Source organism: Trichomycterus rosablanca, chromosome 1, assembly GCF_030014385.1.
Source record: "Trichomycterus rosablanca isolate fTriRos1 chromosome 1, fTriRos1.hap1, whole genome shotgun sequence".
Classification (NCBI taxonomy): domain Eukaryota; kingdom Metazoa; phylum Chordata; class Actinopteri; order Siluriformes; family Trichomycteridae; genus Trichomycterus; species Trichomycterus rosablanca.
In genome coordinates, this window is record NC_085988.1 from 24,992,004 (window position 1) to 25,016,327 (window position 24,324).

The 24,324-nt window shown below is 39.3% G+C and overlaps 1 protein-coding gene across 1 annotated transcript in view; it reads right to left on the bottom strand.

Moving 5' to 3' along the window:
* The window catches only part of trpc7b (transient receptor potential cation channel, subfamily C, member 7b), a 92,679-nt gene that overhangs the window by 47,486 nt on the left and 20,869 nt on the right, over positions 1-24,324 (bottom strand). The window contains exons 2-6 of the mRNA XM_062990836.1: positions 22,421-22,600; positions 21,388-21,552; positions 15,926-16,142; positions 14,701-14,934; positions 10,236-10,500 (exon numbers count right to left, since the gene is read on the bottom strand). Of these exons, the coding sequence (XP_062846906.1) occupies positions 10,236-10,500; positions 14,701-14,934; positions 15,926-16,142; positions 21,388-21,552; positions 22,421-22,600 (1,061 nt within the window). The remainder of the gene's footprint in view (positions 1-10,235; positions 10,501-14,700; positions 14,935-15,925; positions 16,143-21,387; positions 21,553-22,420; positions 22,601-24,324) is intronic.

Consider the following 24,324-nt stretch of genomic DNA (forward strand, 5'->3'; position numbering starts at 1 on the left):
AAAACGGACACAGCTAAAACTGTTCATTTAGGAACATCATGACAAATTTCAAGCTAATTGAAGCATAGGATGCACATAATGTTTTTGTGATATTACATGTTTTCCATTAATAGGTAAAATATGACATTTTTAAAGAAAATAGTTAGAATAAATATAATTATTATCATTGGACATGGAATGTACCCCAAATTATAGAATGACTCATATACATATATATATAAGGTGACATCTTAAGAACTTAGTATAGCCAATCAGCCTACCTGCATGTTTCTGTGAGAAGGACAAAAATGAAGTACCCTGAGGAAACCCATGCAAAGCTTGGGGAGCATGTTGAGCATGTTTTCACAGGCAGTAATACAGGGCAAGGTTCAAACCCTGATCTGTACGTCTCTGGCGCTGTTTAGCACAGACACTAGCCTCTGTGCCAACATGCTGCCCTTGAGTTGTACTCCATGTCCTTTGAGTACATAAACACTGTAAATAGATGCCATACTGCCATCTGGTGCTGACAATGACGTTCCTTATGGCAAGTTGTTCAACTCCACTTCTCTACTAAGTACTCCATGATCCAAACAGACCTGATCCCTTTCATTAAGGGTTTGGTGTGGTTGAGTGGGGGGTGGGGAAGTGAGCAAGTGTTCACCCACCTTTGTTATATATACACTTCAAATTTGCACACCTAGTCCTTTGAATTTGTACTTATAAACATAAAAGTATGTATTTTAAGCATACAAAACACATTTTTAGAATGAACAAAAAAAAGAAAGATTATTTAGTCTCTATATTAATGTACACAATGTGTCTAAAAGTATGTGGACAACTGTCCTGGTTTTTGAGCTTAGGTGGTTTAGCCATTTCCATAGCAAATATTTCCAATGTAAAATAAATAAATAAATAAATGGATATACTACTACTCCTAATAATAATAATAATAATTATAATAATAATAATAATAATAATAATAATAATAATAATAATAAATTACCCTTTTTTTGCAGTTTTTCCAAATTTTCCTCCCAATCCAGTCATATCCAATTACCCGATTGCATGCTTCTTCTCTACTGATGTTGATCTCCTTTCTGGTTGAGGAGAGCCGAGACTGACACACGCCCCCTCCGACACATGCCCCGATCCCTTGTCTCTGTGCAGGTGCCAACAATCAGCCATCAGAGATCGTAATTGCATCAGTTATAAGGTCCCGTCCATCACCCCCCTTTAACCACAGCCAATCGCTGTTCATGTAGGCGCCCAGCCTGCCGAATGGCAGGGCTGAGTTTCGAACCGACGAGTTCGAAATGTCAGCTCCGGTGTGCTAGCGTGTTTTTACATCTGCGCCACCTGAGCGCCCATTTTTTTCATTTTTTAATTGATATTTACCCCTAGTAATGTCTCACTGTATTCTGAGATTAAAGCATATATCATACAGTCTATCTTTTCTGTATTATATGTTAATAAACTACACTATATGGCAAAATGTTTGTGAAATCTCATAGACCTTGAGCAAAATAATGCAACTGCTGCTGTAACAGCCTCCATTCCTCTGAGAGGACTGAGGTTTAGATAACTTTGTCTGTTTTGACTGCTGTCTAGTAAACTGTGACTACTCTGGAAAATGTTTCACACATCTAGAGCCAAGCTCTGACATAGCACATGGAAGTGTAAACCTTGAGTGCCGTTGCTATAGACAACTTTCAAGTGAGGACAGATGAGTTTATGTGCTATGTCCTTTAGCCCTCTGTGGTCAAATCCAGGTTGGAAAAATAAGATACACAATACAATCAGTGTTTCATTTCATTTCTTCTTTACTTTTCTTTTCCCTGAATGGGAACTAGGTCTTTGACTAGGGTTTTTGACTTGGCCATTCCTAGTTTTTTGTTTGTCCACTTGAATGACAATTTGCTGGTTTGTTTGAGATTGCTTTCTTATTTCATGACCCATTTTCGGCCCAGGTTAGGTTGCAAGCCAGATTGCCTTACAATTGTTTCAAGAACATTCAAGTATAAAGTGGTGTTCTTAATGAATGCTAGGTTTCTACAAGGTTTTGTAGATCAACATCCCTTCACCACCACGCTTGACAGTTGTTATCAGGTAATAGTGGTGATATACTGTGTTTGGTTTTTGATCTGTGCATGATAACCAAACATCTCGACCTTAGACTTATCAGCTATGGTCTTGTTTTGAGAGAAGTGGCTTTTTCCAAACCATCTTGGGATGAAAGCCAATTGTTTGGTCTAATTGTGGTGTCATGAGCATTAATATGTATTGTTCTGTGCTTACAAATGCCTGAAGGTCACATGATGTAGCACTCTTTTTTTATATCTATAAGCAATAAATGGGCTAACCCTTGGTTTAATGTGCTGGAAAGCCCACTTTTGGCTCTTCATATGTAAACAACCCATCTCACTATAAAATGCTGAAATTTAAATTAATTAAATATGATTTTAGATTGCTTGTCTGGGGTAATTTATGATCTTTTATTTGTGTGTGATGCAGACACACAACTAAATGCATCCAAACTGCTTTTTTTATAGAAATACAGCAGTACCTTGTAACTCAACGTCCCCTAAACTCAAAATCTTTGAAACTCAACCCCCTTCATCGAGAAATTTGTACGCTTAAACTCAACTTTTCCCTTAAACTCAATGTGTTCAGTTTGTTTTACTTTTTATTTATTTACTAAAACGTCATCAAAGTGTGCATATGAGACAAATCTGCATTTGTGAGGAATAACCAGTCTGAAAGCTTCCACATGTATCTGTGTTTAGCTGGATTTTCCTCCTGTTTTACTTTTAAACTTGTGTTATAGCTCGGGGTTCTGAGACATTGTAAGAATCAGCTTTTTGTTTCAGTGTTTTTTATATTATATTATATTTGTGTTATTTTTAGTGTATAAGTGTCGAAAACAACCTCATTATTTTACATTAGCCTAAAATACTGTATATGCAGTTCCACAGGACCATGAAACGCATTAACAGGTTTCCCATACATCCTTATGGGAAAAAATACCTTGAAACTCAACGTCTTTTAAACTCAAAGCCAGTCCCAGAACCGACTGACGTTAAGTTTCAAGGTACCACTGTTCTTGATGACTCATTAAACTTGTGCAATTGATTATTTACCCCTGCTAATTTCTCTCTTTAAGACTGGTAGGTAGCAGGAAGGGCATACTTTTACACCACCTGGTTTCTGAATGTTGGTTTACTTAAAAAATCAGTTGTGCGATTATTTCTCAACTGAGGTTATTTGGTAATAGAAGTTGGTAATGACCCTATAATTATTACTTAGGCCATGATAAATACAAGCAGTATTTTCACAAAAGCTGGGACACTTTGTAAAAACAAGAATCTCTAATTGGTTAATGCTTTTGAATCTTTATTTTACTGACAAAAGAAAAAGATTTTCACTGACCAACTTCAGTGTATTTTAAATATAAACAAACTTAGAATTCAATACCATTGGGTTACATTGTTGTGCACCATTGAGAATATTAAGCTGATTTTCTTTTTTATCCTGGTCAGGGTCGAAAAACACTGGGAGCAAGATTGCTTTAGACATAGCCAATTATATCTGTGTATAGCAGCGGTGGGCTAGCATAACAGACCGCTGTGCCACCTGAGCACTCAATATAGCTCATTATTAAATTATACTGATTCTCCTCTTCATGATGCACCATACATTTTCAGTAGGAGACAGATCTGGACTGCAGGCAGGCCAGTCAAGCACACACTCTCTGTGTTACTAAAGCCACACTGTTGTAGCTTGTGCATAATAATAATAATAACAATAACAATACATCTCTATTCCAACGGCATATCTCCCATGACTTGAGCACTAAACCATGACAGATGTTGGCTTTTGCACCTTTTACTAATATCCTTTTCTAGCTCAGCTAACTTATCTAACCATCTTTTGATCCATCTAAGATTAGCTTGGGTGCAAAGAACTTGGTGACATTTCTGAATATAACTCAAGTATGGCATTCTCACTGTGTGAGAGATTTTACAGTTGCATTACTTTACGCAGCAGCAACTGTGTTAAATGAAAATGGTTTTCCAAAACACCTTTAAGCCCCCGTGGCTACATATATATACACCGATCAGGCATAACATTAAAACCACCTCCTTGTTTCTACACTCACTGTCCATTTTATCAGCTCCACTTACCATATAAAAGCACTTTGTAGTTCTACAATTACTGTCTGTCCATCTGTTTCTTTACATACATTTTTAGCCCCCTTTCAAGCTGTTCTTCAATGGTCAGCACCACCGGACCCCACAGAGCAGGTATTATTTGGGTGGTGGATCATTCTCAGCACTACAGTGACACTGACATGGTGGTGGTGTGTTAGTGTGTGTTGTGCTGGTATGAGTGGATCAGACACAGCAGCGCTTAAGGTTTTTTTTAAACACCTCACTGTCACTGCTGGACTGAGAGTAGTCCACCAACCAAAAATATCCAGCCAACAGCTCCCCATTGACAGCGTCCTGTGAACACTGATAAAGGTCTAGAAGATGACCAGATCAAACAGCAGCAATAGATGAGCAATTGCCTCTGACTTTACATCTACAAGGTGGACCAACTAGGTAGGAGTGTCTAATAGAGTGGACAGTGAGTGAACACGGTATTTGAAAACTCCAGCAGTGCTGCAGTGTCTGATCCACTCATACCAGCACAACAAAAAACATTTCCTTGTTCTTTTGTCAGCCAAATACGGGTTCAATGGAACTATCAAATCACATTATCTTGTTTTGATTGCATTTTGATTGCATGTTTCCGGATATGTGGTTTGTAATACCATTATAAAATTAATAGAATTAAAGTGTAATATTTCCCTGTTATTTTATACATCCATTTAGTGAATATTTGTCTTTGCATCCAAACAGTGACTGCCAGCAAGATTTAAAGTCTGATTACCAGGTGACTTTGTGGGTCTGCAAAATAAAAAGCACTTCTCTAATAGGTCCAAACTTTCAGAAAGTTGTATCAGGTTGCTTTAGCAACAAAGCTTTTACCATTTGTCCCCACTGGCCTTAAACTGGCTAAATTTATCATCAGTGGGATAAAATATTTATGACAAAGCATTCAGGCTGCCTGACAGTGTCAAACTCTGTGGGCAACACTTCTAAACCTAGCTATTTCAGATAAAATTACATCCGACTGCCAGACTGTCATCCTGAACACAATCGATTGATTAAATTTGGTCTCACAAAAGATGTTGGAGACCTAAAAAGGAAGGTTGAAATCAATAGTTCCTTTTAAGCTCCTCTCTGGTGGCAGATCAGAAGCAGTGGGTGTCATTTCCCCACTTTTTAACTTTACATTAGCAACTGATAATGAAGTCCAAAGGAGTGTAACCATGGCTACATGAACAGGGTTTTAAGGGTGGCTTGTCGGCCAGTGGCTTGAAGGGATTGCAATTGCTGGCAGAATGAGTCTTTAATCAGCATGCTAATTTCACCTGCAGAGATCAAAACTAAAGCAAGCAAGCACGACCACAATTAGGATTAAATGCCCAGGCAAATATATTCTCTTGATTGCTTGAAAAGACTCTCGAAATGAGCAGAGATAGCCCAGAGATAGCCAGTGAGTGGTGGTGTAAGTCTGAACCTTTTAATGAATCATGAGAGGAGTATGAGGAAGTAGTCTTTGGTGTCAATTATCATTTTAAATCCTGGTTTCATGGTTTCTTTAAAAAATAGTTAGTCATGCCATAATAAGTGTCACTAGTTCACTGGCTGAAAGTATGTGGACACCATTATCAAGTAGTTTACATATTGCTAACAGCCAGGTTTACTGTAGCTAAAATAACTCAAGTCGGGTTTTAACAAAGCAGGTGAAAGAGTTGGACCTAGCCAACAAATTAAATGGTTTACATTCGATTGTGTTCTATCCAGTTTAGTAGAGAAAAATATACACTGATCAGCCATAACATTAAAACCACCTCCTTGTTTCTACACTCACTGTCCATTTTATCAGCTCCACTTACCATATAGAAGCACTTTGTAGTTCTACAATTACTGACTGTAGTCCATCTGTTTCTCTGCATGCTTTGTTAGCCCCGTTTCATGCTGTTCTTCAATGGTCACGACTCTCCCAGGACCACTACAAAGCAGGTTTTATTTAGGTAATGGATGATTTTCAGCACTGCAGTGACATTGACATGGTGGTGGTGTGTTAGTGTGTGTTGTGCTGGTATGAGTGGATAAGACACAGCAATGCTGATGGAGTTTTAAACACCTCACTGTCACTGCTGGACTGAGAATAGTCCACCAACCAAAAACATCCAGCCAACAGTGCCCCATGGGCAGCTCCCTGTGACTGATGAAGGTCTAGAAGATGACCAACTCAAACAGCAGCAATACATGAGCGGTCACCTTTGACTTTACATCTACAAGGTGACCCAACTAGGTAGGAGGGTCTAATAGAGTGGACAGTGAGTGGACACTGTATTTAACTCCAGCAGCACTGCTGTGTCTGATCCACTCATACCAGCACAACACACACTAACACACCACCACCATGTCATTGTCACTGCAGTGCTGAGACTGATCCACCTAAATAATACCTGCTCTGTGGGAGTCCTGACCATTGAAGAACAGGGTGAAAGCAGGCTAAAAAATTATGTAGAGAAACAGATGGACTACAGTCAGTAATTGTAGAACTACAAAGTGCTTCTATATGGTAAGTGAAGCTGATAAAATAGACAGTAAGTGTAGAAACAAGGAGGTGGTTTTAAAGATATGGCTGATCAGTGTAAATGTAAATGCTAGTCCAATTGTAATTAATTGTAATGGTAAGAACTCTAAACCCTGTATCATGAAAAGGAGAATCAGACAACAGTGACCACAGTGACGGCAGCTGTTTATATTCAAGAGAATTAAAAAATCACATATTTTTATTGCACTTTTAGGAAAATGGGGGTTTTACTACAAACTAAAGAAAACCAGGTACAAATACTGTATTAGTATTTGTTTCTGTTATTCAGTATGTTTTACCATTGCTTTATTCGCTTCATTCTGGTCAGGGTCGCGGTGAGTCTGATTTATTGGGTGAAAGACAGAAAACACCCTGGACAGGTCTCCAGTCTATCACAGGACACACACACACACACACACACACACACACTCAAACCTAGAGCAATTTTTAGTAGCTCCAATTGGTCTGACTGCATGTCCTAGGACTCCTGGGAGAAAACCAGAGCACCTAGTGGAAACCCATGCAAACACAAGGAGAACATACACACAGAAAAGAACCTGGCTGCCTGGCCAGCCAGGGGATCAAACCCAGTCCCTTCTTGTTGTTAGGCGACAGCACTACCCACTGCGCAACAGTACCACCCCTCCTAAAAATCAAATCGTTTCTCTTAACTAAAACAAAGCACATAATTGTGAAATGTCTAAAATCGAGAACTACTGATGATTAGTTGTTGTTTGAACAGCTGACCCCCCAATGAGCCTTTCACAGAATCCTTTTGTCGAGATGAATAGTGAACTGTTGGGGTGCACATCAGCAGGACCCTTATTTACTGAGCAATTTGGGAAACATTACAACTGAGCAGTTCTCTAATGCTGTGCACAAATCTGCAAAGAGAATATTAAAAAGTCAAGTGAAATACAGAGCACTTCATGTTAATATGAGATGACAGCCATGACAGTAAATAGAGGATAGGGATTAAAAAACCGCCTCACTAAATCCATTTTAAATTTGCTTCAGTGGCACGTTAAATTGCAGGTTCAACAAAAAGACTTTAACATGACAAAGCTAATAGAGTGCAAACCGAAAAATGAGAGCTTGTGTCTGAAATGCCTAAAATACAATTACCAACACATCTACACAGATTAGCTCTATTAGGATGGTTGGTAATTAACATAATGTAAGCCATATCCAGAGGAAATCCTCATTTTTGGCAGTATTTAATGAAATTCTTAATTTACTCTACTCAGTCCACCAGCAAGTTTTACCTCAAACACTTACCAGATAACCAGAGAGAGGAACCCAGCAAACCAGTAGCGACAAAAAAAACAAAGCTGCCATGCCACCCATGAACAAACCTCAACAACAGGAAGGATGTCCACAACAGCTACAACACACAAATACTGCCACTGTTCATCTGCCAATGGAAAGCGAATGCCAGTAAAAAGGCCATCAGAAGAAGCCAGGTAGGTAGTCAAATCTGACTACAATTTTTTTTCAGAAAAGGAAATGTAACAGTCATCTATGCTTAATTCAATTGGAAATGAATGCTCCTACTGTGGTTCAGTAAAGTCCTTGACAATTTGTCAAGTTTCAAGATATAATGATGTATAATTAGCTTAACTGTCTTACCAATTCAGTTCATCTTTTGACTGCTTCCGTTAGAGAATGCCACATTGGATCATTCATCTCCATCTTTCCCTGTCCTGAACAACCTCCTCTTTTGCCTTCTTGTTCTTCTCCTGGCTGACAGCTCATTCCTCCTCACCCTTCTCCCGATATATAATTCTCATTCCTCATCTGCACATGCCCAAACTATCTCAATCTTGCCTCTTTAACTCTGTCTCCAAAGCATCCTACCTGCACTCTCATTATAAAAACATGTTCCTAAACCTGTCTACCCTTGTCCCTGTCCACCAGAATCGCAGCATTGTCATTTTGCCTCACTAATGACTTTCCCTTTTACTCTGGCATATACCCTTCACTCAATAACAGAAGCAGTCAGAAAGCAGCAGTTTGCCCCTAAACAGTAAACAAAACTTTGTATTCTACAGCATTATTATACACCAGTTTTATAATGAAACAAAATTATAGTCAGCTACAAAAATTTCAGACATTTTAAAAGTGCACCACAGGTATCTAAAGCTTCCTTTCCATCATTAAAGGCTCTCTGAGGCCCAACAAAGACATCCTTGGGGAATAGGTTGAGGCACAGTTGTACTTCGTCCAAGCTGTCAAAGTCAAATCAACTGCATTGCAATGAGGTAAACTAGCGCTTCTGGCAAAACATAGTAAAAACATCAAAGATTAGAGAAAGGTCAGCTAGAGTAATTGGATCTATCTGGGGCAGCACAGAAAAAAAAAAATAATCTAAATCATTCTACAAATATTGTAAACACCCAAACACACAGCATTATTGGTCCTGGAGATCTTGGTTTGATCCTCGCCTGTAGTGACTGTCAAAGAGGATTTTGGAACGTTCTGTGTGGTTTTTCTATTATTTTCTTAAAAGCATGCAGAAGATGGACTGGCTGCACCAAAATCCCCCTTTACGTGTAAAACAATTTAAAATGTAAAGCCAACGTTTTGGTGTGGCACCAAACACATCACAACTTTGAGCAGGAAGAAGTGACACTGAGCTTGCTTTTGTTTCTGGGAAGCCATTTGCTTCTTTTGTCAAGTCGATTCTCTGAGCTGATTCATCGCTATTTTGTTCATAGTCGACTCTCTGTATAGAATCTCTCTCTAACACTGTCGTTTTTCAGTTCAGCTCAGGAAGAGAAGCATCAGGACTGAGACTGCATGTTAGGAGGTCGGTGGACTGAGTAGCTGGTTAAATTACCTTGGCCGTAGTAGTTTAGTTTAGTTTAGCAGGTCCTTTCCATCCATTCCAACCTCATTACATTCTTGACTAATGTACATGACTGACAGATACTTATAATATGTGGAGGTTGGCACCTTCAGTTTGATATGATTACAAAAAGGAATTATTTCCAGTTTCAATGAGTAGTGGCATTAAATTACTGAGTAAATGAGATATTTTTACACTCTGTGCTAGATGTATGAAAGTAAGATTGTGCAGCGCAAATGTCTTTCCTATAGAAAACCTGCAAGTCAGTGAGTACAGTTTCACACAATCGAAAGGCATTTGCAAATTGGGGGATCTCTACAGGAAAACGCTTTGGTGTTAGAAAGAAGGTTTCTGAGTCAACAGCTTGCATTATGGGTGGCTTACAAGACAACAACTTCAAGCACAGATTAACACTGGTGTAAGAAAGCATGTCTCAGGTTCAGCTGTAATAAGAAGACTACTAAAGACATATGGCATAATACTCTATTGGACTCATGAATCAAAATCTTCAGTTCATCACACAGCTTGTAAATATTAGTAGATTGCATAATTGATTGTCAAAGATAAATACACCCTGTAATATTTGATTTACTATTTATTTGAAGGTACTGATGTTTTAATAATATTGCTTCACACGTAAGTGTGTGTGTAAAGGTGAAGGCATAATTGAAATAAAAAACAACATTCTTACGTTGTGAAGGCTGGGTTGTACTTGGCTCCTAAGTAGTAGGAGTACAGGTTGAACATCCCAATCATAAAGGCAACAAAGACCATGATGAAGATGACCATGAATTTGAAGATGTCTTTAACAGTGCGACCCAGAGAGATCTGAAGTGGTCCGAAGCTCTCGTTGGCTGGGAGGATATACGCAATACGTGAGAAACTCAGGACCACAGCTATGGCGTACAGACCCTCTGAGATAATTTGAGGATCAGAAGGCTTCCACTTATTCCTGGCTGAAACCCAGAAAAGAGAGACAAGAAAAGAGAAAAAGAAAGAGAGAGAGAATAATGACCAAATAGTGAAAACCTTGATGCCATTTCTTGTGGTTTCAGTGTTTAATGAAAGTTTTCCATCACTCAAGAAAAATGTCTAAAAGTAATTTCTAAATCAAAACTTTTGCTTAACTTCACCTATTATCCTGCCACATTACAACCATGACAAAATCTGGCATAAAAAAAAAAGCATCTGGGGCAACGTGGTGAAGCTTTCACAGAGCTTCTGTTAGAAGTTTCACACTTCTTTTGGTTGCCTAATCTACATTTTTAACCTGATTCCTGATATAACATACTACAGTCATGTGAAAAAGTTAGAACACCCCATGAGAACCTTTGTCTTTTTGAACATATTTAAACAAATGAACATTTGAGCTTCATTTGAACAGTATTGAGAGATGGAGCTTATATAACTAAACAAATGAAACTGAAAAAATTACTTTTAAACACAAGTTGTAAAATGTAATAAACAAAAAAGAAAATTTATTGTGAGGAAAAAGTAAGGACACCCTATGTCCTAATAGCTGGTGTTTCCCCCTTTGGCTGAAATAACCTCAATTAGACATTTCCTATAACCATCTACCGTCTCTGACATCGACTGGAAGAAAGTTTTCCACACTCCTCCATGCAGAATTTCTTCAGCTGTGTGAGGTTTGAGGGGTTTCTTGCATGCACAGCCCGTTTCAAATCACCCCACAGCATCTCAATAGGATTAAGATCCGGGCTTTGACTTGGCCATTCCAGAATTCTCCATTTCTTTCTTTTGAGCCATTCCTTGGTGGATTTACTGGGATGTTTTGGGTTGTTGGCATGTTGCATGATCCACCTCCGCTTCAGCTTCAGTTTTTGGACAGATGGTCTTGCATTTTTCTCAAGCACCCTCTGATACAGTGAAGAATTCTTTATGATTCTATAATGGAGAGCTTGCCAGGCCATGCTGCTGCAAAGCAGCCCCAAACCATGACATTCCCAAATGCTGTGTTGGGTTTGCGCCAAACATGTCTTCTGTTATTGTGCCCAAATAATTCAGCTTTGGATTCATCTGTCCAAAGCACATTGTTCCAGAAGTGCTGGTCTTTGTCTAGGTGTTCTCTGGTAAACTTTAGTCTTGCCCTGATGTTTTTTTCACAGCAAGGGTTTCATCCTTGCACACCTCCCATGAAAATCAAACTTGTGCAGTCTCTTTCTGATGGTAGATGCATGTACCTTGACATCAACTGTGGCAAGAGCAAGCTGTAGGTCCTGTGATGACATTGTAGGATTATTGGAGATTTCTTCACACATCTTGCGGTCTGCTCTTGGGCTGAACATGCTAGGACGGCCTGACCTGGCCATGTTGGCAGTTGTTTTAAATGTTCACCACATGTAAATGATTTTCCGGACAGTGGAATGGCTGATTTCTAATTGTTTTAAGATCTTTTTAAATCCCTTCCCAGACTCATATGCATTTACAACCTTCTTTCTGAAGGCCTCAGAGAGCTCTTTAGATCTCACCATGGTGATATCACTTACTTCAACAATCAAGAGCAAACCAAACTAATGTCTGAGGTTTAAATAAAACTCCAATGTCCTCTAACGATGGTCTAATCATTGCAGCTGATGTGGTGCACCGGATTCTAATTTTAGACATTTTAAGACATTTTAACTTTTTCCTCACAATAAATTTCCATTTTTGTTCATTACATTTTACAGCTTGTGTTTAAAAGTAATTGTTATAATAAAAGTAAATGTTATAATTAGGTATATAACATTTTATTTGTTTAGTTATATAAGCTCCATCTCTCAGTACTGTTCAAATGAAGCTCAAATGTTCAAATGTTTAAATATGTTCAAAAAGACTAAGGATTTCATGGGGTGTCCTAACTTTTTCACATGACTGTATAACTTTATTGTTTTTTTTTCTTTCTATTTTTCCCCAATTTTTTCCGCCGAATCTATTCGTGTCCAATTACCCTGATTGCGTATTCTATACTGATTCGACCCTTCACCGCTGACTGAGGACGCCTCTCAACTGACATACGCCCCGTCAGTACAGACTGCATTTTTCACCTGCACGAGTCAAGTTCATACACTGACAAGCACTGTGTATGGAGGGCCACACCCCCATCAGCATTATTCCTCAGCCCTGTGCAGGCGCCATCAGTCAGCCAGCAGGGGCCGCAGTTGCACCAGTTAAGAGGACCTATGATCCGACTTCTTTTACCTTCTAACCCTGAACAACAGCCAATCGTTGTTCATGCTGCTGCCCAGCCCAGTCGGAAAGACAGTGCTGAGATTCGATATGATGTATTCGAAACCCCAACTCTGGTGCGCTAGCGTACTTTACTGCTGCGCCACCTGAGCGGGAACTTTATTGTTTTATTGTTTTTTTTATGCATTTTCTCCCCATTTTCCTCCCAATTTAGCGCACTAAATTTTGTCTTCCACTGCTGAGAGATACCAGATTGCATCCGAGGAAAGCACGTCACTGTACACGCCTCTTCCGACACGTGCACAGTCCTCCTCTTCTCACCCCTGCATTCTGCACAGGTGTCTCTTCCGCCAATCAGGGTCCTTACACAGCGTATGAAGACCCACCCACCCACACATAGTCTGGCCCCCACCCTGCAGATACGGTGGCCAATTAGTATCTGCTGCAGGCACTGTCAATTATGCCCGCTAGATGGCGCCCAGTCGACCGGTGGCAACACCGAGTTTCAAACCGGGGAGTTCAGAAACTCGGTGCTGGTGTGCAAGCGGAATATCCCGCTGCGCCACCTGGGTGCAACTTTATTGTTTTTAAACTATTCATCTACACATCAGTGGCACGTCTAGCCAAGACACTTAACACTGTGACAACTAAGCTTTAAGCCAAACTTTGTGGCTGAAATCAAGATACCTGGCAACCCTACTTACAAACACCACTATGGCACGATCTGATTTTACATGCACAATTTATTTCTGTGTGGATTGATTTGTGTCATTAAAGGGTTATGAGTATTTCTTTAAAAAAAAAACAGTTTGGGTCCCTGTATAGATCTTGTAAAATAGACCAAATTCATAAGCAAATACTTTATTTCACTATAAACGCTTGCTTACTTTTACATAGGCTGCAATGTATGCTACACCCATGATTAATAAATGCTAACACATCTCTTGTTTTATTTGTACTTGATGTCTGGATTTAACTGTTTCTACTCTATAGGACTATACATCTTTTTTTATTATTATTATTTTTTCATGTTGGAACATACCACTAAGCTCAAATTACATTGTTTATTGACATGCCACTTCACCTTTTTTTATTTTTATTAAAAATTGAATTCTGGCTGCTTTGTTGCATTGCTTTGCTTATACTATTAACACAATGTTAGGATACATTTACTGCTTTAGGAACATGCCACCAAAATACACATTTATTCAGACAGCAGTGCATGCATAAATTGCTGTTTAGTTGTGAGCTTCAGTAAATTTCATATTAAATCTCTCTCTCTCTCTCTCTCTCTCTCTCTCTCTGTCACACACACACACACACACACACACACACACACACACACACCAGCCTCATTCTTTATCTTGTTTTCTTGTTCATCCCGTGAGTCTCTGACAATTCATCAGTGCACTCATGCATGTCTTTACCCCTGTCCACCAGCAGATAGCAGCATTGATAACATTACACCTAGGGTTAGCGACGTGCAGATGCACTGACACCTACAGTCAACATAAATTACGCTCCCTAAACTGACAGTATATTATATGTTATATTTAGATCAACATGAACTGCTACCTACCGGACCACTGCACAGTCGTGCTGTGAACAGCCCTTCTAGTTTCCTCTCAAAGATGCTCAAATATGGTCAAGTACACCGGGGGCCACGAAAACAATTAAAGCTTGCTGTTATGTTTCTGGAACCATTCAGGCATGGTAAATGCATTATGGCATGGTTAATTTGTATACTATTATTGTCCATCTGTATGTACAAGTCAACAATACAATTCAGATGTTCTTCAGTGAATATTATTTCTGACAGGTAAAGCCAACCAATGCCTTGTTTTAAACTGCAGCTCATGCAATATCATTAAGCATAACAAGGAAGAAAATTCATAAAAGCAGGAAACATAAATAAAACCACCACAATAATTTGCTAATCTGAAAATGTAAGTATTGAGTACTACTCTTACCATATGTAAAGTAGGCGATGTCTGCAGGTAACGAGGCATTGCTGATGTCATGATTGGGCACATGAAGATCTATGTAGAGCTGTGCTTTAGATGCTTTCAGAAATGCCATTAATCGAGCTGTGAAGGATGCCACAAAAATTGACAACATGCCAAAATCTAGAACATTCCACAGGTGCAAAACGTACTCCCTTGGGCCGTCGGACCAAATCTCCTTACACTCTGACCAGATCATACCTGAAAAAAAAACCCAGAGGTGTACATACTAAACACACATGACACCAAGAAGCTTGAAAATCTCAGCCAAAAGTCCCTTTTTAGTTGTGGGAATTTCTTAATTGATTGATTACATTTTATATCTTCAACTAATTAGCAAATTGTAATCACATTGTAAATCGATTTAAACCAATTAATTTTATTCAAGCACATTCTTAGCTTTTCTGGTAAGGTGAACACTAATTAAAAATCAGAATATCAAGCTTTTAGTATTTAAACTAAAATTAAGTTAACATAGCTAGTAAATAACAAACAATTATGCTTATTTTTTAAGAATGATATGATGGTAGTTGTGAAGAAATCTCAGATGACTGGACAGTTTCTTCAAATGGCACTTCAAGCGCAGTCTCTGTACCTCATTAAGGGCTATTTGCATTAACTGGGGCTCTTTATATACCAGCCTCATCACCCAGCTCTTCACAGAGACCTTTTATTTTCTGCCTCCTCACATCTCATATCCTGCCTGTTGTTCTCTGGGCATATTTGTTCGAGGCCAATATGCCATTTTAAGGTCAGGATCTAGGGCTTGCCCAGCTTACCCCACAGGCTCCTTTTGCTGCATTGTTTTTACAATATTTACTTAACTTAGGACCCACCTGACCTCTTTTGTTGGACTTAAGGTCAGGCTTGAGTACCTGCCCTCTCATGAAGGCTCCTTTTTGAAGATGTTCTTTTCTGAAATGTTTTGCTGTTCTGAGCTTGGGGCGTTACTCACTGGTAATTGAATAGCTGGCACTTCTTCTATCCTTGTGTTTTCTCTTTTGCCTTACTTTTCTGTTTTTTTTTGCTTTGGCCTGTGGCTTATTATTTATTTTTTGTTTCTTTTATTTTGGCAATTTATGTAATTTGTTATTCTTCTTCTTTTTTCTTTTCTTTTCTGTTCTAACTTGGTTATGTGTCTTGCATCCACCAAAACCCATATTTCATCCCCCCAGCATGCATTGGTGCTTACCCAACACCCATTTTATGATGAGGAGCTCTGTCCAGGAGAACTGGGTAGTCTTGACTCTGAACACCTGGCGCGGGTGATCTGTGATAGTCTCATTAGGGAGATTCTTCACCCCCTCAAACCGATCTGATGCATTCAGCACGAGCAGACCCAGGAAGATTGTGAAGGAGACAGCATGTGCGACAAACTTCATGAAGGGACTTCGTAAAATCTGGCCCAGCTGGAGATGAAACAAATAAAGAATATTAAACAGGAAAAAAAGAGTGGATAGAAGGTAAATTGTAGATGATATAATTTTCACAGGAATATATGATAAATTAATAAAAGGGTGAATGGAATGATGGATAAACATATGAATAGATGGATGGATGAATTTATTGGATGAGTGTACACTATGTATGCTTATATGTACACTATATGGTCAAATGTATGCGGACACCTGATAATTATTGTTTGACATCCTGTTCCAAAACACAAATAAGGCATTAATATGGGTAACACTTTGTTTTACAATCCCCTAGGTTCTAGGTATTGACCGTGTAAGTATGAGGTACAAAGTAGTAGGTTATTATTTTGGGTAACAGGATGGTAAATACCAGAACAGTTTAACTAAATTAATTCCACTGAAATGTCTCACAGGTTCCAGGTATTAACCAGCTCAGTGACAGATACAACCCTTGATCCTTATGGACCTTGATATGAGATTGCCTCAAATTAAAATGTTTATAGCATACTTTTGGTGCAGTTAAGTGTAAATATGCATGAACTTATGGATGGATTTCTGGATGGATGAATGGATGGATAGGTGGGTGGATGGATGGATGGATATATGGATGCGTGGGTGGATGGATAGATGAATGGATGAGTGGATTTATGGATGGATGGATAAATGAATGGATGGATGGATTTATGGATGGATGCATGGGTAGATGAATGAATGATGGATGGATTTATAGATGAATTTATGGATTAATGGATGGATGGATGGATGGATGAATTAAGGACGGATTTATGGATGAATGGGTAGATTAATGAATGGATGGATGGATGGATTTATGGATGAATGGATGGATGGATGGATGGGTAGAAGAATGAATGTATGGATTTTCTCTGCTGAGAAGTCAAGATTTTTTTCTATTTAATCATGTCAGCAAGCCAGTCACTAATTCCAAACCCAAGTACTGTCTTTCTGTCTGATCTCTTCGCTAATCTATATGCAAATTTTGTAGGTCAGTGCAGATACTGAATGTTTGTAGGTGATTAACACTTAGTTTTCCAGCAATCGCAGACCACTTGCAGTATAAGTGTAACTTAAAATCATCCACTTATCAGTTAGTGATGCAACAAACAACGATTTAAAACACAAAGGCAGGTTCATCTCTATATGGTTCAAAAGAAACAAAATGAATATATTGAGGTTGCGTAATCAAAGTCCTGACTTGAACCCTATTGAGATGATGTTTCTTCAAACATGTGGAAAGGCCACCAAATGCTGCTGAATAAAACAATAAAAAAATCCTATATAGAATTTTGAAAGACTGATCACCTCTGCACAGTAGTGTTTCATTGCAGTTGTTGCTGCAAAAAATGGCACAAACTGTTATTAGGTTTAGGGGGCAGTAACTTTTTTCACATCATATATACACTATACTGCCCAAAAGTATTCACTCGTCAAACGCATATTAACTTGAGTGACATCCCATTCTTAATCCATAAGGTTTAATATGATGTTGGCCCACCTTTTGCAGCTATAACAGCTTCAACTCTTCTGTGAAGGCTTTCAACAAGGTTTAGGAGTGTGTTTATGGGAATTTTTGACCATTCTTCCAGAAGCGCATTTGTGAGGTCAGACACTGATGTTGGACGAGAAGGCCTGGCTCGCAGTCTCCGCTCTAATTCATCCCAGAGGTGTTCTATCGGGTTGAGGTCAGGAATCTGTCAGGCCAGTCAGGTTCTTCCACACCAAACTCACTCATCCATGTCTTTATGGACCAACAAAGTTGGGAGCATGGAATTGTCCAAAATCTCTTGGTATGCTGAAGCATTAAGAGTTCCTTTCACTGGAACTAAGGGGCCGAGCCCAACTCCTGAAAACCAACCCCACACCATCAAACTTTACACTTGGCACAATGCAGTCAGACAAGAACCGTTCACCTGGCACCGCCAAACCCAGACTCGTCCATCAGATTGCCAGACAAAGAAGCGTGATCCGTCACTCCAAATAGTACGTCTCCATTGCTTTAGAGTCCAGTGGCGGCATGCTTTACACCACTGCATCCAATAAAAATATAAAAGTGCTGAAACTTTATCTCTCGTATGCGATTTGGTAAATGAGATTAAGTGGAGTATTAGTTTAAGGTTATGCTTGTCATCATTACCATCCATTGACTCATCGGTATTTGGGGAAGATATTATGCTTGTTTTTATTGTGTTTATATCATACATATACACGGTTTCTTTTTAAACTCTCATCATTACGATTCTCTGTTTGCCCTATGCATGTCCCTTTCTTTAATCTTGCCACCTTTCTTTTTCTTTCCTCCTCCTTTATCATTATCTGTCTTACAGGGACAGGAGGCTTGTTCTAATGAGCTGTAATTATAGACAAACACATTCAGAGCACACGCACCGTGTCTAAAGAACCTCTGACATCACTTGTAACATTGCAAAGTCAAGATCGATGGACTTACAGTGCATAATGTGATGAGCTCAGTCGTAGCCTAATTAATGCCATTGCATGGCAACTAAGCCAGCTTGAGAGTGTCAGAAATGTTTGTAATGTTATATATAAGAACAGAATTATAATGGTTTACCTTAGGAAGAGTTTAGAAATTATTATTTGATAGAACAACCCTGTTTTTAAGCACAGCTTTTAATGCACATTGGCATTTGGCTCAAGTTTGTTTGATGGCTTGGAGTCACCCATCTATCTCTTAAATGCATCCCATTGTCTATAGGGTTCAGGTCTGGAGATTGGGCTTGTCACCTATTTCCCACCAAATTTCATTGTGCTTTGTAGTTCTCACCATGTCTCTATTTAACCATTAAATGACCATATATTGGGCCAAGCTAAACTCAAGCTGACATCACCTGTTTGAAATCACATAATTTTTTAACTTATTACTAGATCTAAATTGCGCTTGTCCCAACTTTGTTTTGGAATGTATTGATCAGACAAACATGAAATTGGGTTGATACTGTCTTCAAGGTAACAACAGAAGCAACATGGGTTTTTATTTTGTTTTCTGTCCCAACTTTTTCTGATTATTGTAGAATTCAAGAGTTCAAGGGTTCAAGAATTCTAGAGAGAATGTAGGCATGCTTATTTAAGAAAAAATCAGATTGCATTGGTGACTCATCCAGGAGGTCACAAAAGAACCCAGACAAACATCTAAATAACTGCAGACCTCAAATAGCTCAGTTACACAATCCCACAATCAGAAAGACAATGAGCATAAATGGCATCCAAGGGAAAGCTCCAAGGTGCTAAACGCAGTTGACTAAAAAGAACACAAAGCTTTGTTTTGCATTTGGCAAAACAATACAAAGCCCATTTTCAGAAAGAAATGGGACAATGTGTAAAACTGCATTCATAACAAGAATTTGTGATTTGTTAATTCATTTGAATCTTTAACTGACCAATATAGAAAGAAAAAAAATCCAATGTTTTTACTAATCAACTTCATTGTATTTTGTAAATATAAACACATTTAGAATTTGATGCCTGCAACACACTCAAAAAAGTTAGGACAGGAGCAAAATAAGAGTCAAAAGTTCTGAAACATTCCACAATAACAGGTGAATTGGTAACAGGTGAGGAAACCATGATTGGGTATAAAAGGAGGATCCACCAAAGGCTCAGTCTATGTAAGCAATGATGGGTCATGGCTCACCACGCAAAAAAATGACATTTTTCAACAAAATATCAAGTAATTAGGTCTGTGACCTTCTACCATACATGATATTGTGAAAAGATTCAGGGACTCCATGTAAAGCAAGTAAGAAACCACTGATGAATGTCTGTGACTCTTGAGCCCTCAGATGACAGTGAATGAGAAACTATCATGCTAATATGGAGAACTTCAGAAAACCATTGTCACTTAACACAGTCCACCACAACCTTAAACTCTATAACACAAAGAGAAAGCCATACATCAGTTCCATACAGAAACGTCACAGAGGTCTCAGGGCCTGAGCTCATCTAAGATGGACTGTAGCGCAGTGGAAATGCAAGCTGTGGTAAAATAAGTCCACGATACAGTATAAACTTGTGTTTCTGTGTATCCCATACACCCACTGGCCACTCCTGTCAGCCCTAAACTGGAATCTAAGGCTACAGTGGGCACAGGTCTATATTTACATTTTTGGCATTTAGCAGATGGCTTTATCCAAAGCAATTTACAGTACTGAAACAGTATACACAGTCTGAGCAGTTGAGGATTAAGGGTCTTGCTCAAGGGCCCAACAGCAGCAACCTGGCAGTAGTGGGGCTTAAACCAGCAATCATCTGATTACTAGTCCAGTGCCTTAACTGCTAGCCTACAACAGCTAGGCTAACACTTTCTTTTTTATTTTTACTGTAAAATGCAACAACAATTTCACTGTCACTCTGGCCACACTTTCCCCATTTAGATGCATTTTGATCTGGACATTAACTGAATCTCTTGACTGATGTCTTATACACTGATCAGCCATAACATTAAAACCACCTCCTTGTTTCTACACTCACTGTCCATTTTATCACGTCCACTTACCATATAGAAGCCCTTTGAAGTTCTACAATTACTGACTGTAGTCCATCGGTCACTCACTGTCCACTCTATTAGACACTCCTGCCTAGTTGGTCCACCTTGTAGATGTAAAGTCAAAGATGATCTTTCATCTATTGCTGCTGTTTGAGTTGGTCATCTTCTAGACCTTCATCACGGGCCACTGTTGGCTGGATGTTTTTGGTTGGTGGACTATTCTTAGTTCAGCAGTGACAGTGAGATGTTTTAAAAAAATCCATCAGCGCTGCTGTGTCTTATCCACACATACCAGCACAACACACACTAACACACCACCACCATGTCAGTGTCACTGCAGTGCTGAAAATGATCCAACACCCAAATAATACCTGCTCTGTAGTGGTCCTGTGGGGGTCCTGACCATTTAACAGGGTGAAAGCTGGCTAACAAAGCATGCAGAGAAACAGATGGACTACAGTCAGTAATTGTAGAACTACAAAGTGCTCCTATATGGTAAGTGGAGCTGATAAAATGGACAGTGAGTGTAGAAACATGGATGTGGTTTTAATGTTATGGCTGATCGGTGTATTTTATGCATTGTGCTGTTTCTACATGAGTGGATAATTACAGTAGTACATAAATAAGCAGGTGTAAATGTGTTTCTAATAATGTTACCAGTGAATTTATGTCATACAGTTGTAGGTGCATGTAAAGCATGACGAATCAGAAGTTGTTTACCTTGCTGCAGGGCATAATCCAGTATGCTATGGCGAGAAAAGGCAGTCCTACAGTCACCCCGAACACTGTTAGACACTTCACTCCTATAGACTGCTGCCTCAGACCAGATAGATTTTCATACCAGATAGTTAACAACTGCTGCTGGCAATTCGGGTGAGCGACGAACTAGAAAATTGAGGAGAAAATAGAAAAGGAGAAAAATAGAAAAAGTGGGAAACAGAAAAAAATAATGATAACAATAACCATGGGTTGTTTACACTGATTACAGTAGGGGCATTTTACCATTTGAGTGGCACATTTAAAATAGACACAGATATACACAGATATAGACACAGATATGTGTAAAATTGACACTGCAAGCACATGTTGGATAGATTCAGATTTCTGCAGTACTAAACCTCTCACATCTTTACATTTTACATTTACATTTATAGCATTTAGCAGACACTTTTATCCAAAGCCACTTACAGTACTGTAACAGTATATTATCTAAGAAACTGGGGGTTAAGGGCATTGCTCAACAGTGGCAACCTAACAGTAGTGAGGCTTAAACCAGTGACCTTTTGATTACTAGTCCAGTACCTTAAACGCTAGGCTACAACTGCCCACAAATCTTACATGCCAGGAGAAGAGGCGCAGTAGCGTGTAGCATCTGTGTCAATTTTAAGTGCATATGCACTGGAAGTACATGTGTTCTAAATATCAAAATCAAATATACGTGTTTTACCCTTACTGTATTTCACATATTGCACTGTGGTGTTATATTCAGAAAATATATACAGTATATATGAAGTGTAGGCTAGCAAACAGAGGCTAACAACTTAGCGTGCATTAGTTAAGTATTTTAGAAAACCATACAAATCACTAAACAGTTCATTCTGGACTGCCTTGTTTTTTACTTATTTAATTCTCAGCATAGCTGGCACTTTTAAAATAATTGTTATAATTTGTCAGCATCTTTCCTCTTATCTTCCAACAAGAGATCTGCTTAGCTTTATTATCTACTCAAGTCATGCTGAAGTGTGAAGCTGACCTTTTTAACCTCATATTTGATAGCAAGTTTGATGCGGCTAAGGCAGGGGCGCTGCTCTGAGGGGGGCTTCTTTTCCACATCACCATTCAGTATGGCCTCTACCTCCTCCGTGTCTCGGCACAGGTCAAGCACCCCTACCACGAAGTCCTTACACTGCATGGACAGTTTTCGGTAGTCATTCTGCCAAGGGAAAGAGGGGGAAAGATGATGAGATGACATATTTAAACACTGCCATGAGGCAGATTGTTCTGTTGCTAAAAATACATAGATTTTTTATTACACAGACACAAGCAAAGTAGATGCAAGAACATTTCTTTAAGAACACTATTGCAGCACATACATACATACATGTATATAATCAGTGTATATATATATATATATATATATATATACAGTGTATCACAAAAGTGAGTACACCCCTCACATTTCTGCAGATATTTAAGTATATCTTTTCATGGGACAACACTGACAAAATGACACTTTGACACAATGAAAAGTAGTCTGTGTGCAGCTTATATAACAGTGTAAATTTATTCTTCCCTCAAAATAACTCAATATACAGCCATTAATGTCTAAACCACCAGCAACAAAAGTGAGTACACCCCTTAGTGAAAGTTCCTGAAGTGTCAATATTTTGTGTGGCCACCATTATTTCCCAGAACTGCCTTAACTCTCCTGGGCATGGAGTTTACCAGAGCTTCACAGGTTGCCACTGGAATGCTTTTCCACTCCTCCATGACGACATCACGGAGCTGGCGGATATTCGAGACTTTGCGCTCCTCCACCTTCCGCTTGAGGATGCCCCAAAGATGTTCTATTGGGTTTAGGTCTGGAGACATGCTTGGCCAGTCCATCACCTTTACCCTCAGCCTCTTCAATAAAGCAGTGGTCGTCTTAGAGGTGTGTTTGGGGTCATTATCATGCTGGAACACTGCCCTGCGACCCAGTTTCCGGAGGGAGGGGATCATGCTCTGCTTCAGTATTTCACAGTACATATTGGAGTTCATGTGTCCCTCAATGAAATGTAACTCCCCAACACCTGCTGCACTCATGCAGCCCCAGACCATGGCATTCCCACCACCATGCTTGACTGTAGGCATGACACACTTATCTTTGTACTCCTCACCTGATTGCCGCCACACATGCTTGAGACCATCTGAACCAAACAAATTAATCTTGGTCTCATCAGACCATAGGACATGGTTCCAGTAATCCATGTCCTTTGTTGACATGTCTTCAGCAAACTGTTTGTGGGCTTTCTTGTGTAGAGACTTCAGAAGAGGCTTCCTTCTGGGGTGACAGCCATGCAGACCAATTTGATGTAGTGTGCGGCGTATGGTCTGAGCACTGACAGGCTGACCCCCCACCTTTTCAATCTCTGCAGCAATGCTGACAGCACTCCTGCGCCTATCTTTCAAAGACAGCAGTTGGATGTGACGCTGAGCACGTGCACTCAGCTTCTTTGGACGACCAACGCGAGGTCTGTTCTGAGTGGACCCTGCTCTTTTAAAACGCTGGATGATCTTGGCCACTGTGCTGCAGCTCAGTTTCAGGGTGTTGGCAATCTTCTTGTAGCCTTGGCCATCTTCATGTAGCGCAACAATTCGTCTTTTAAGATCCTCAGAGAGTTCTTTGCCATGAGGTGCCATGTTGGAACTTTTAGTGACCAGTATGAGAGAGTGTGAGAGCTGTACTACTAAATTGAACACAACTGCTCCCTATGCACACCTGAGACCTAGTAACACTAACAAATCACATGACATTTTGGAGGAAAAATGACAAGCAGTGCTCAATTTGGACATTTAGGGGTGTAGTCTCTTAGGGGTGTACTCACTTTTGTTGCCGGTGGTTTAGACATTAATGGCTGTATATTGAGTTATTTTGAGGGAAGAATAAATTTACAC